The sequence below is a fragment of the Metarhizium robertsii genome, assembly GCF_000187425.2.
Source record: "Metarhizium robertsii ARSEF 23 chromosome Unknown MAA_Scf_6, whole genome shotgun sequence".
NCBI lineage: Eukaryota > Fungi > Ascomycota > Sordariomycetes > Hypocreales > Clavicipitaceae > Metarhizium > Metarhizium robertsii.
The window spans coordinates 1,034,493-1,048,615 of record NW_011942204.1 but is presented as its reverse complement, the minus strand read 5'-3'; the positions used below and the strand labels follow the sequence as shown (position 1 = coordinate 1,048,615).

At 51.8% G+C, this 14,123-nt stretch overlaps 3 protein-coding genes across 3 annotated transcripts; all 3 read right to left on the bottom strand.

Annotated features, from left to right (window-relative positions):
* Nucleotides 1-1,309: 1,309 nt before the first annotated feature.
* On the bottom strand, nt 1,310-2,515 carry MAA_11331 (uncharacterized protein; the record flags this gene model as incomplete). The annotated part of the gene is made up of 3 exons (XM_011413319.1): nt 1,310-1,327; nt 1,408-1,931; nt 2,239-2,515. The coding sequence occupies 3 exons, from the start codon at nt 2,513-2,515 to the stop codon at nt 1,310-1,312; spliced, it is 819 nt and encodes a 272-aa protein (XP_011411621.1).
* Nucleotides 2,516-3,243: 728 nt separating this feature from the next.
* Nucleotides 3,244-4,783, bottom strand: MAA_06512 (Soluble quinoprotein glucose/sorbosone dehydrogenase; the record flags this gene model as incomplete). Its single annotated transcript, XM_007824510.1, has 4 exons — nt 3,244-3,526; nt 3,612-3,976; nt 4,034-4,423; nt 4,499-4,783. 4 exons carry the CDS (start codon nt 4,781-4,783, stop codon nt 3,244-3,246), a joined length of 1,323 nt encoding a protein of 440 aa, XP_007822701.1.
* A 1,457-nt stretch (nt 4,784-6,240) lies between these two features.
* On the bottom strand, nt 6,241-8,778 carry MAA_06513 (Pleckstrin like protein; the record flags this gene model as incomplete). The annotated part of the gene is made up of 1 exon (XM_007824511.1): nt 6,241-8,778. The coding sequence occupies one exon, from the start codon at nt 8,776-8,778 to the stop codon at nt 6,241-6,243; it is 2,538 nt and encodes an 845-aa protein (XP_007822702.1).
* Nucleotides 8,779-14,123: the final 5,345 nt, after the last annotated feature.

The following is a 14,123-nucleotide window of genomic DNA, read 5'->3' as shown; positions in this document are numbered from 1 at the left end:
AGCAGGGCGCCGGCGATGGAGCCCAGCACGATGCCGACCACGACGCCCGGCGGCAGGGAGGAGTCGAGGTCGCCGTAGGCCGTGGGGATGAAGGCGTCTGTCGGCGTTGGGGTGGGCGCGGCGGGGGCGGTTTTGCGCGGCGCGTGGAGCGCCGGCATCTTTGCTGGTGGCCGGGGGGGGAAGGGGAAAAGGGAAAAGATGCGAGGTGAGGGTTTTTTCTTTTCCCCCGTCATCCCATTGTTTGGGGAAGGGGGAGGGGGCGATGGCGTCCCTTTTTGACGGACGGGCTCGGGAGGGGGGAGGACAAAGACGAGGCTGCTGGTGTCAATGCATTGGGGTGGTTTCTGGTTTCCGACGTTGCGTGTGTAATCCTGATGGCGCGGGCGCTTTGTTTGGTCGGCGGTCATTGATGTGCGGGGACGGCAATGCGGCCTGTTGACATTGACCTCTTTTTATTTTTATTCTTTTGTTGTTTTGGGATTCTGAGATGAAACAAGGTGGTTAGGCGGGCGTCTTTTTTCGTACTATCATGTAACTGATACTTGGGGTAATCAGCGCCTGGGTACAAGTGTGCTCTGCGCATTGCCGGGGAAATTGGTGCTTTGCCTGTTTGAAAGAGCACAGGCCAGCCCCCGAAGCATCTGATTGGCTCGAGGGGCCATAGTCCTCGGTAACTGGTCGATACAACGTGGCTTGGGCTGCCCACGTGCAAATAAATAACATCGTGAAATCACATCGCGATGGCGCTGCGTTCACGCTGCGGCTCCCGACTCGCGTTGCTTCTCGCCGAGTCGTCCTGGGCCTGTCAGAATTTGCCCTGGTTCTTGGCGAGGTGCTCGAATTCAGCTCCGTGTCAGCATTACGCCGTCTCACTCCACACAAAGCCCATCCCCCACCCGTAAGCCAACGGGTTTATAAGCTACTTCAGCATCTGTTTCTTTCACCTGCGGTCATAGATTAGCTGGGAGATCGTCAGACTGAAGTCCAGGCTTCAATCCTACGGATGCCTATCTGAAGGTCGTGTGTTCAAGTCACACTGACCGCACATCTTTCTTTTTGTCTCTTCCCTTGGGGACTGACGGGGGGTCTTCGTTTATGAAACTTTTGTTTTAAAAAAAAAAAAAAAAACTTTTAATTTTATTAGAGCCTACTTTATGTGGGTTGCCGTCTTTCTATTTGTTTGTGTTTTCTGGCCAACAATAAGCAATCAAGCTCGCTGCCCTTAACAACCATCTCCCAATCTGGGTTTGCCAAATTTTCATGAGACAGGTAACAATGAGATGCATTTGCTCAATATCGGAACCAGAGATTATTTCGTCATGCCAGTCTATTCGGCCAAGTGTTTACTGCTCCCAAACAACAAAAGCCTAGGCACTACAGCATCACTGCCAACGCGCCGGTACTAACTCCTAGAGCGACAAACATGGTGGTAAGGATATCCATGCTAGACCACAAGGAGGCGGCGGCACCGGGACTATCAGGCCGACGAGTACCGGTAGCGCCGGTAGCCGCCGTTGTCGGGCTACTTTTTTCATTCCCTCCGCCGTTACCAGCCGTGTTCTCGCTGCCGCCACCACTGTTCGGAGTGTCGGTGGCGGCTGGTCCGTCACTGTCGGCTCCCTTGCGCGTGCTGCCAGTCAGAGAAGCGAGGCTCGTTGCCGACGCGGGCGTCGAAAAACTGAGCGTGCTGGAAACGGAGCTGAAGTAGCTCGAGGCGGCGGCGGCGGCGGTCGTGCTGACGCTCAAGACGCTGGTGGTCGACGTGCGGGCCGAGGTGACGACAGACGCCTCAATGACGGTAGAGTAGGTCCAGTAGTAGTAGTAATAGTACCAGGTCATGGTCCAGTAGTAGTACTGCGCGCGGGTTGTCGTGTAGGTTCTCGTGGTGGTGCGGCTTGTGGCATATGTGGTTCGGCCGTTTTCCACACGCGCTGTGCATCGTGAGTCGGTGCAGCAGACGGGCAGGTTTCCTTGGCTGGGTAGAGTGTAGCAATGGTTCCCGGGTTCGCAGTATCGTCCGTTCTTGCAGCATTCGGCGCCGGAGGGGATGCAGCGGTCGTTTCCGCAGCACTGTTCCCTCAGTTTACACGGTCCTTGGGGGCAGCATCGTGAGTCCGAGGGCAGACAGTAGCCATGGCCGCAGCATCTAGTAGATGTAGGGCAGCAGCGTCCAAAGGCTTGATGCATCAAGAAACAGAGTTGGTCAAACAGTCTCGCGGGATGGAGGGTTCGTCGTACCTGAACAGTACCAATAGCCTGCTTCGCAAGACTGTCTCTTGTTCAGAACATGCAGCACGCCGTCCGCAGACAGGGCAGCACTTCCAAACATGGGATCGGCAGAATCTCTTTGCCGTAAAGGATTCTTCAACGCGCCGAGCTGGGATGGTCCACCAACAGCATCAATGACCATCTCCTCGACCTCAAACTCCTCCACACGGCCCTCGAGGCTGCCGTCATAGTTGAGAATGAGTTCGCCAGTCGCCAACGAGGCAAGGAAAACCTTAGTGAGGAGCATCTTTAGATATTATGTGCAGATCAGTGAGGCTATACAAGCCAGTTAACAAGATTCTTGTCAACAAAATACAGGAGGAGCTGGCACACACACAAGCTCCTAGTAATGGAATAGAAAGACGGCTCTGTGCGTCGACCTAGGGATAATGCTCACTACTTATCTGATTCCTTCAAGATCATCGCTTCACCCCTGCGGTTGTGGCATATTCCACAGCCGCACCCTTGCAGGCTGGAAATAATGGCATCTTCAACCTAGCCATCAGCCCTGTCTTGACTGGCGCCACCGGGACGTGGTAGGAGAGTCCGTTCGACTGATATGTAAGCTGCGGAGTAGATTTTCCCCGTTTCTGCTGAGAAGATGGCGTTCACGACTGTATTCGAGGGCAGGCCTAAGTAGTGAAGCCCAGGTTTAGAGGACAAACTAAGACTTCAGCTGCCAAGCACCGACCTCTTTTGGCGTCGAGGGTGGATATCTCGCCGCAGCCGCATTGTGGTGTCTGCCCAGTAGGCTTTTTGCTCGAGTGTAGGCACGCATCAAGAACCACGGGGAAGGTGCAAACGTTGTCCTCTTTCCAACAACTTCACGGTGTGAGAATTCATGCCCTTCCATGAGCTAGTTGGTCATGAGTATTTCTTTATAGCTAAGCTACGCGATAAGAATTCGTTACCGAGCTATACACACAGTTGGCTGCGAAGCATATTTGCCAAAAACAATTTCAAACTGGCAGTCCTTTATGCCCCAGACTGCTGAATCAGGGGGGGGATTCGACATTGGTCAGTGTCGGTTCCCAGCACGAGATACAGCTCACCCGACGAGTCACTGGTCATGAATACTCTCTTCCCTTCTCTGTCAAACGCCAATCCAACAGGTCGGAAGCACTGCCCAGGGCATACCGAATTGTCCTTGTTCCACATCAGTTCCTGCTCAGCCGTGGGGCTGCTCTTGTCGGCTTTGGGGTATCCTTCAGAAAAAGCTACACGGCTAAGGCGGTAGCCATTCGGAGGCTTGCGGTTCCTGCAATACAATACATTACCTGTCTGTCAGCAATCCACTCTGTCGTCCATGTCATGGTTTCAGTAACTTGTTCCATTAGACTCACCAGCTTCCGTGGAACGAAATCAAGGCCGCCGAGCCTTGGAAATTGAACTTGATGTCCAGCGGCGCGAGGTGGGATCCAAAGGTAATATAAGGAGACACGGTATCCTCCTGGCACCACTGATCTGTATAATTGTTGGGCATTTGATCTCCCACCATTTGAAGACCAATCTTGGCTCCTCCTGGGTAGCCGTTGACATTCGAGGTATCAAAGATAGCCACGCAGGATGGATAGCCAAAGTTCTTGCCATAAACATCACTGGTGGTGTCATTAGGCAGCCCATGGAAATTGAGCTCTTCGCCGGGGTTCGAGTTATGAACATCAACGCCATTCCGCTGCATATCATCGATGGAATTTTCGACAGACCACTAGGACCGATTTAGCATTTCCCTGTAGATATTTGGGGTCCAGAGTTCGTCACTTACAACATATCCCGTCACGGGATCTTCAGCGACACCCACGCTGTTTCTAAGCCCCCATCCGAGCACCTCTCCGTCGGAATACCTGACAGGGCTATCGATCTTGAGAAGCTGGTCAATCTTGAAAATGCGGATCTGGCTTTTGGCCGACCCAATTTCCACCGTATCTTTATCAATATTCCCATCAGATCCTCTGGAGACGAGCAGCAGATTTGAGTTGTGCTTTGGAATCAAGAGAGTTCGTGTAGCATGGCCGCCTTGATCCATGCCAGTTATAATATTCTTGGCGTTTCCCACCGTTCCTTTCTCAGCATCGTAATCATAGGCATAAACATCAGTGGACGATGAAACGAAGAGCGTTTTGCCATCAGATGAGAGCTCAATGCCATGATTCAGCTTAGCACACATGGGTTAGCCTCTCTCTCTTTTTTACCATGATTTTCAACCAGCGGGAAGATTGCCAGCACTCACAGTCTTGTCGTCAACAAGGGACGAGCTCTTCGTGACACAAGTGTCCAATCCCTTCCCATCATCCAACTCGATGCGTCTAACGCCCTTGGCCCCGGCCTCAACCACCAACAGATTCCCTTTGGGATCAGCAATGACACCCCGCGGCTTACTCAGATCATTCGCCAGGACCTTGAACGTGACGCCCGGCGCCGTCTGCGGATCCGACGTTGGCTGGATGGACTGACATTGCGCAGCAAGTGTCAACCCCGTATACAGCGCCGCGAGGAACAAATACAACGGAGCCATGGTTGCAAGCAGCTCTAATCCACACGCCAAATGTGAAAGCGCGCTGCGAACCGCAAACCAAAAGGGGCCAAAATCTACAACCACCGTGGCATGAATGGGTATTTATCCTCGGTAGGCCTCGAGACAGTAAGTCCTTCTTTTCATGCACTATCAGTTGCCCTTAGTCATTCGTTGGAAGGAGGCATCCATGTCCCCTCCTTCCCACCCGACCATTCCTGCAAGCCACCAAGCAAAATCGTCGTCATCGCTAGCTTGCCACTCCTGCTATCCCACCCGGCGCCCACGAGGGAAGAAGGTGTTTGTGGTGCGTGCCAGGGCGCCAATGATCTTCGAACCGGCCACACTTGATGCTTGACCAAAAGCCGTAGGTGGTAGTGATGCTAAGCCGCTGATCCTGGCGACTGTGGTCCAATGGGGAAAACTCTCTGCAGGACGGGGTTTCGTCATCCCAAGCATTGGCACTACTTAGTCCGAGGGTCAATGTGCAACGTGCTTTCAAGGACGTGGAATTCTACTCCCGGAAGCGAGAGAGTCGGTCATGGACGGAAAGGCGCCGTGTGAGAAGCTTAACTTCCAAGCTTAAAAGCCGTGTCACCGAAGTGCGGAGCATCATTGAAATATCTGGTCCTACACTCTTCGACCATCTGTACAAGTGAGCATGATAACTTAGCCAGCTACCTTCCCATTGCACATGTACTACCTTCTAGGTAGCTGCATGACGCAAGAGTATGATTCGACACCCCGCACAATGCACATCAAATGAGAACCACGCTTAAAACAGTAGAGAGACAAGGTCCAATGTAGCATAAAATGCTACCATCCAATCCTACGCGGCCAAGACATTAGTTGCTCACATGTCTACAACTTATCGACTTTGTCCCGCATATTTCAAGGCTCGTCGTTACATTCCAGTCTGCTATTCTGATACGCAGTAAAAACCGCCATTCCGGTGCCCAAAAATGTCCAAGATGCTCATCTAGCTGCTTCCTGGTAGACAAACTCAATAATTTACCTGCACTAATCACAGAGTCTCGTTCGTAAACCACATCCAATTCAAACATGCCGAAAAGAGAGGCTTCCTCCACATGCAAAAATCCATCATCAATAAGTGTCACAATCGCTTCGTTCGTTACACGTAGTCGCACACAAAACAAAGAGAAAAAAGAAAAAGGAAAATGTTGGTGATGATGAATACGGTCGGTTTTTTGGGCGTCATATGATGCTTCGCGGCGAATCCAGTCTAAGGGCTTTAAGGTGTTCTCAGAAAAATGAAAATGATGTATGGTCTATGTCGGGCATGATACAGCGTAACTAGACGCATAGGAGACAAAAAGGAGGATTCGAGTCCATCCTAGGCTTTGGACAGCGATGGTTGTATCGAGATAACAATGCTTCAATCAGGTCGTGATATGCCGAGTTGGCAATTACCAAAAATGTGTCATAGTGTTACACGGGCATCAAGTCTTTATCTGCATCTTTTGCGGAATAGGAGGCAATGCCCGGGTTGGTGGAGGAGCTGGTGGAGGGCCACTGACAGCTATTTGTGGCATACTCCTGCGATTCATAGGTGAGGTTCTTGGGGTCTTCTCGACATTAAGATAATGGCCGCTTGTTGGCTGGGACTCTGATGTGATAGTAGCAGACGAATCAGACGAGTGGTGACTCGACACTGTCGAGTCGTGAACTTCGTATGAGCGCGACGACCGCTCGGAAAACACGGAGCACATACTAGCTCTCTTTGCAGCACGAGAGGGTTCTAACGACTGGCTTCTTATCATGTCGCCGGTGCTCTCACCTATATCCAAGAACGAAGTTCGATGCCCTCGTGGCGGTCCGTCGATGACTGGGGGGCCAGTTGGCACCACCATAGACGCAATATGGGGTCGTCTATTTACCACCACCGAAGGCGGCTCTGGCGATGGTATCCCCTGTCGGAGAGCACCGGTACTGGATTGTTTGCGAGGACTGAGACGCCAGGATGATCTCTCTGGTATAGAATCCGGTACGTGAGAAGCTTGAGACACTTGGTCATCGCCACGCCTACCAGCTCGACCCCGAGAGACTGATCGCAGTCGCTGTTGCCCAACGTCCATCGTCGGCAACGTTGGTAGCGGGGGGGACTTCGGAGAGGTCGGTAGCCGCTCTGTGGCTATGGCTCGTGACACGCCCTGATCAATCACGACGGACAGGCGATGTGCTGACTGCATCGCTGTCGGCAGCGTTCGGCCAAATCTTCGAGGTGATGTGTCACGATCTCGTCTACGGCTAGGAGAGCCGTCCGTGCTACTCGTCGCGCCCCTTGCATACGAAAAACGGCGAGTAGATGAGCGCGGCACACTGAAGTTGGGGGTAGGCTTGACACCGAGGGGCGAAGTCACCCGGTCAGGGTGCACGTCAGTAACACCAGTAGGCAAAGAGCGCATCTTTCCTTTGGGGGCCAGACCATCGTCAATGAAGGGGGCGGTGGCTTGCACCGACTCTCTTCTCGTGACAATTTCCGACGCATTCGGCCTCGTCCTGACTTCTCCCCTACCAGAAGATTCATGGTGGCCAAAGATTCCCTCATCGAATTTATCGTGTGTAGGGGATCCGTCTGGCGAGGAAACAGTCGATGTGACGAAAGTACGTTGCCCACAGGAGACGAAAGATAGACGATTTGAAGTTTCCCGAAGGCTTTCTAGCTGGCGTTCATCTTGCGACATCATGCTGTTTGTCGTAGAAATATCATCCAGGGACTGATGGCGAGCTGTGTCGGTGCTGGTTTGTCGCGTGAAGGTTTCGCTACTTCTCGTCTCTCTCGGGGGTGACATGATGGATTGGCTAGCCCTACTTCTAGAGCTCGTGAATCGTGAAGGATCTCGTACAATAAGAGTGCGCTGGCTCATGTGTTCCCTCACGTATGGATCAGCACCAGCAGGTTTGGGCTTTCCGGTCTCTGATAACTTCCTCCTGCCACCTTGCTTTTCGATCTCGTTTCGCAGAACGGCCAACCAGCCTTCCATATCCTCAGCATTCTCAAAAACCATTAGCAGATTAGACGCGTTACGGCGTTCAGTGAGGCGAAATGAAAGTTTTGAGAATATGGAGCGGCTCTCTAGCCCCTGATGGTCACAGACATCTGCCACTGAGGATACCTGGATAACCCAGTGGCGGCCTGGAATCGCGTCTGCGGCGAATGCTGCAGACGAAGGACCTAGCCGAAGAATCTTCTCCGGTAAGCGATCGAAAGTGCCATTCCGAGAGTATTGTAAAAGATATCCAGATGTCACTAAAACATAAATCTTGGTCGTCCACTCAAAATTCGTCGCGGGGGCATTCAATTCCCATTTATTATTCTTTTTTCTGTGTTTGTCCATGTCTGCGTCCAGGTGGTCATTTCCGGCTCCGTCAGCCAAGTCTTCCTCTTCTTTCGTCTGGAGACTGTTTTTTTTCTCATTGATTCTCAAGATAGCATCTGCAGAAATGGTCGCCGCTGGCAAGGTAGCATGATGAACGGCTTGGGGGAAAGCCTTGAATAACGGGGGCAACGTCCAGTTCGTGCTAGAGTCATCAGGTTGCCCGCTAACCCGCGAATTCGACCTCTTTTTCCTCGCCGGCGGTACATTACGATGTGAGGATTGCTCGGCATCGGGGTCCTCTGCTGTGGCTGCAAGCGGTTTCCAAGAGAAGTTTGTTGGCAGGTTGGAGTCGTATTGGTAAACTTGTGGAGGTTGGCTTACTCTCGCCATCGATGCGCGGAAGTTTGTCTTCTTCAATGTAGCCGGCGTGGTACTCGGCTGTTGGTCGTCTCTTGCAGCTTTGGATCGCCCGAATATGTTCCTCAACCCCAGTTTCGACTCGCGACGGCCAAGTTTCTCGATTCTGTCCAACTTCTCTTGCCTGATTGGCATTCGATTCTCCAACTCGGCCGCATAATCAAGTCCTGGTCCTCGAGGTCCTCGAAGACTATTACTCGGAACGCGCTGAGCGTTGTCGAGCATTTGCTCATGTGTCATTGTAGATTAGCCGACAGAAATCCCGCCGATACCAACAGGGGGTATATCCTGTATTCTCTACAAGTGCGAGTCAAATCTTTGTTGTTTTGAAGGTCAAGTGACAAGCGAGCGACTACCAAGCCATGCGAAAAGCTTGATGTACTCAAGGCTCTATGACTGTGGGCTAGTGCTCCTTTGACTGGAGCAAAAGAATAGAATCAAGTCACAAAGAAGTTTCGAGCAAAAGGTGCTATCAACGATCACGGACAGCTTTCTTTCATTTACACGGCACTAAAAGCCCAGAGAGATTGAGAGAGTTGATAGAAAAGATGGAAGGGTGGGGATAACGAGGTATCCGGTCGTTTGGGTTGAGGAAATGGTAGGCTCTGCTTCGTAACAATTGTCCCGAGATTGGACTTGTCTTGGTAAATGGTTCGCTTTCCTTGAACACAAGAAGGGTGGCCTGATGTGTGATTCGCCGGGATCGAGGTTGTTGATGCGAGGGAGCCGAAAGAGAAGAGCCGGAAATGAAAGGAAAGGGAGCAAAGAAACATGCAAGACAAGACAAGACAAGAACAAAGCGAGATGTTGTGTCGTTAGACCCTTGACATACTTGCAATTTGAAGCACAAACTAGAAAGGACAGGATAATAAAAGAGAATGTCACTGGTAAGAAATACAATTAAAGTGCAATATGGATTTACTCCCCTCTGGCTCTACTGGCCCATAATACGGAGTACGGCTGCGCCAGTTCTCCATCCTTGTACTCGCTATATTGTACTGATCAGACAGACGAGCGAGGTAAGTGGACCCAGAGGTTGAGAAGGCGGTCCCATGGCGGGGGTTCATGGCGTCTTCTGGTGCAGCCATGCAGGCGCAGGCAGCAGAATGGAGTAGTGCTAACACACACTTTGACAATTTGTCGCAGGCGACGTGCGGATGTCTGAGTCGCTTGGAGTCCGGGAGTCACATCCCCCTGTGCTCCGTACCAGAGCTGTGGACAAGTGGGAGGGCAGCCCTCTGTCGACGTCGAGGTGCGAGGAAAGGCTGGGCCAGGGGTCAGACAAAGTGTGATGTGGGCGGACAAGGCAGCTTCAGGAACCAGGGCAAAACGACATGGGACCCCTGAGGCAAGACCAAAACGGCCTCACAGCTGGCCTGTGCTTGAGTGCGTCACGGCTTGTGTGGATCATGCCGGGGCGCCAAGGGAGCTCTGCAAGTTGTGGATTCGTAGGTGCGGGCTGTCACACCAGGTCAACAGGTGCAGTCAACCTCTTCCATTGCCATCGCTCTGGTCGTACTCCGGACGTGACACCACAGCATGCATTGTAGAGTGTACGTGTGTGTACCGTATACGTATACTCCGTACAGTACTGTACATTACGGTCCCTCCGTATGCCCGGGCCATTGAACGTGTGCAAGTCTTGTCAATAGCGCTTTTCCAGGTGCATGTTGGGCCAAAACTCAAACTAGAACGTTGTTGAATGTCGTTGGAAACTCTAACAAGGTATTCCATCGAGGATTGGCACCGGAGACGGTTGAACTGCGTCCAAATGATCGGATGGCTAGGATCCTGAGGGTCAACTGCAATTCAGCAATCAGCGTCTAGCCGTGATGAACATTGTGTATCATAGTACCTGGCTATGGAGTACACGGAGTACGGAGTACATGGCCGAACGACGCTATGATACTCGGCAGAACTGGTGTGGCGGGATACTGCGTAACGCTTCCTCGATTGACTTTGCGCTCTGTTCCATAGTTCATGTTCTGTCCAGATAGAAGACTCGGACATCGCTCTGTGGTGCGTGTATCTGGTCGTGATAATTTGGTTTGCATTTTGATATGACGACGATTCTAGTTGATACCCGGCAGGACGCGAAGTCTGGCATCCAACAGTGGTTCGTTCATGGTGGCTTTGTGGAACTCACCTGCCTGGGGAGTAAGGGGGGCAAAAACAAAGGCTAGTCTAGTGCTGATTTACTGCAGGGACAGCTGTATGTTGTAGGGGACTTGCGAGCGTCCAAAGCAAACCAGACGCCTCCACGACGCGATTGCAACTGATACCGCGCCAGATATGGCACCGGCTACGGACCAGGAGAAGCCAGGGGAGGGCTGACGCCACTGGGACCTGTATCTGGCTCGCTCCCCCATCTTTCTCCAATGCCATGGCACGTGGTATGAGTACGGAGCCGGCGAAAACATCAGGATTCCACGACGAGGTGGCTGCAAACAAACATGCCAACAGGATACACAGTCAGTACGGAGTAGTATGCTTCGGTTCATGCTCGTCCGGTGGGCTGTGGGTTGAGAGCTGTGGTGTGTGTAACTGCGGACGAAGCACGAGGCAGGCACTTGGAAGCTGTTGACTGTGGAGGCAGGAGCGACAAAGCCTCCTTCAGGTTAAGCAAGTTGACATGAACTTGTCCAAGGCCAATGACTGATTTGCAAAAGTGACGCTCGGCCCTGCCCCGCACGTGTCGACCAGAAGATCTATCGGAGGCAGCGAGACATGACAATTTCTGGCCGGAGCTCAGCCTTGTCCTAGTATTTTATTGTAGTACGGAGTACTCCGTGCATACATAGCATGTATGTACATCGTACGGAGAAATGTTCGCGCTCGTTCAATGTTGGTTGTCTTGTTGGTCACCTTGTTGGTTTACTCTTTTCTCGTCGACGCTCCCTCATAATTTTGCTTTTTCTTCTCGCCATCGGAACCAACGATGCCCTCATTCATCACTTACCGCTCTCGTCCGGTGTTTCCGCTGTTCTCAGAACCGAGCTGCCGGCATCACGGATTCATCGCCCATGTCCCGCGGATACCTCTCCGGTTTTCTGCCATGCTATTCCATGCTATGTCAACCTTGCTAGCGCCTGGTCACTGAGCCTTTATCGATCCACGGCCTGCCGAGGACCCCTGGCCTCCAGAGTGAGTGACCAATTTGAACTGGGGATATCCCATCTGCACCCAGTCAACATTCCAACGTGTGAATGGCAGCGAGCAGGGCGAGGGCGAGCATCCTGACTGTTTGTCAGGGCTACGAATCGTGGAGCAAGGTTGGACAGAATGGAACCTCTTTGTCCCGACATCTTCAACATCCCAGCCTCCTTGGACAGGATCAAGTTGCTAAAGTCGGAAGACCATGCGATCGCTCCGCTTTTTCTTTCACTGCTATGGACTGCTATGTGGTACCCTTGTGGTGATGGCCTCGATATCTCCACCGCCCGCTTGCGTACTACTATGTACAATGTAGGACCTACTCTGTACAGAACGGGCAGTTGGAACCACACTTGTCATGCTTCGATGTGGCGGCGGCATTTGTTATTGTGGCATCTCTACCAAAGTTTTTGAGCAAATGAATCGCATCTCAAATACACAGCCTGGCCCGGTGGTGTCTGGGCACGCGGTGGCCTGACAGGTCGACAGATCCATCAAGCAACCGCCATGTGCAATTGCTAAGAGGGATCAGACCCCTAGTACCCTTGTTGACAGATTCCATCAGACTTCCAGGCTTACATTGGCATGTCTCAGGACAAGATGAAAGATTGGCAAGAAAAAAAACTTGGCGTCGGGGTGTACATATGCACAGTCAGCCGTGCGTCGTTGACTGGTATCCGGTTGCGGTCATCATGAGCGATGGATTACTAGTACTACCAGTTTTGAGGCTCGCGATACGTGCGGGTTTTCTCCCCTTTGTTCATCCCCAGTCGTCAAGGTCAGCTGACCGCTTGTCCGATGCAAGAAGACGTAATGGACGATATGCCGCCATGCATCTCCCATCATCACACGCATTCCACAAGGGGAATCTCTTTACGGAGTACTACTATTGGTGGCTTCTTCCGGCGTGCAGTAAGTAGGTTTGGTTGTACAGCAAATACGAGGCAGAGTGCCTCCACCCGAAAGGCAGTCGACTTATTAGACTTTGTGGCTCAAGAGTCCGTATAATGAGGATTGAGTTGCGACTATTGACTATTGCGAAAGTAAAAGCTACAGCAACCTGTGTTCGTTTGGTTTGGGCTTTACAGTCGTTCATAAAATGTTGTGCGGACAAAAGGCACATTTTGCTTGTTTGCCTGCCGTTGACTGATGACCCTAATGACAACGTAGCAGAAATGAGACGACAGTCTTGGACGGAGCATGAACCCTTCCGCCCCTGGTTCCTGCAGTAGCGCAATTTTTTGATCAGACTTTTTTCTGCTTGAGCCATTATCGGCATTCCACCGCCAGTGTTCTCGTGTTCGCGCGACAAGGTCCGGTAGTTTATCGCATCACGACGTCGGATATTCCCACTTTCTTTCAGGCGAAGACCTGCTGTGTTAAATAAGGGGTTGTGTGTAGGAACAAAATCACCAAACTGAACAAAGGCCGTTCAATTGTGGCAAATATTCATTCAACATCATCCTCGGGACGGGTGACGGCGACTGATGAATAATCGCGGTGTTTGGCAAATTTTTACACAATTTTGATGTCTTATTTTGTTTCTAGCTTTAGGCCTGGTGTTTCAACGGCATCACGATGGAACACGGTGGGTGCACGGGGCCATTGTTCTCATCCCATCCATCTCGAGAGGTTTGGGGGCTGCCCGAGGATCGATGAGTTTATTAGTTCGTTTTCTTCCCCGCTGGATTGGGTGTGTGGGTGCTGGCCACCGCGTCGCGTGGTTACTACGTACTGGTAGTATCTATCTACCGTCCCATTGCTAGAAGTGCTAATCAAGATGAAGCAAGGTATTTGCCCATCTCGTTGACATCTACCGCCGTCAAGTACGTTTCAGGTCTTGGTCTCCTAGCCTTGACGGGCTGAACTCGGTGGACTCTAGACGATGACAGACCCGATGCAGGAAGATGGTCTACCGTAGAAACTAGTCACGACGTCTGCGCGCTTACTGCCAGGATTTTTCTCGTAGTCTTTTTCTGTCTTCCTTTTTTTCCCCTCCCTATTCTTTTCTCCGGAGGCTGCACGTAGTATTCGTACTTGTTTTATTGCAGGACGTGTCAGTTGTTCTGGGTCTTGATGCAGCCCAACAATTCGGCCGGGCTCATTCGTAGAACTGGACATGTGACTCAACAGCAAGCTCGCTGCACTGCGACGATGACAAGGTCTGGGGTTCAGCGTCGAACCACGGTATATTGTCGGTCGGGCACCATGATGCATCATTGCGTGTAGTACACGGTATGCTTCTGGTTGCCGACCGACCTGCGTTGTCTGGAAAACCGGGTAAGAAGCTGTTTCCAGCATGTCTGCAGAAATCTAATTTGCATCTTTCTATCGGAAGGGGGATGGAATACGTCTCACCACACCGCCACAGGGCAGCATGAAGTACCACGATGTGGTGGCGACACAATTTGAACTTGATTTCTCAACCGCGA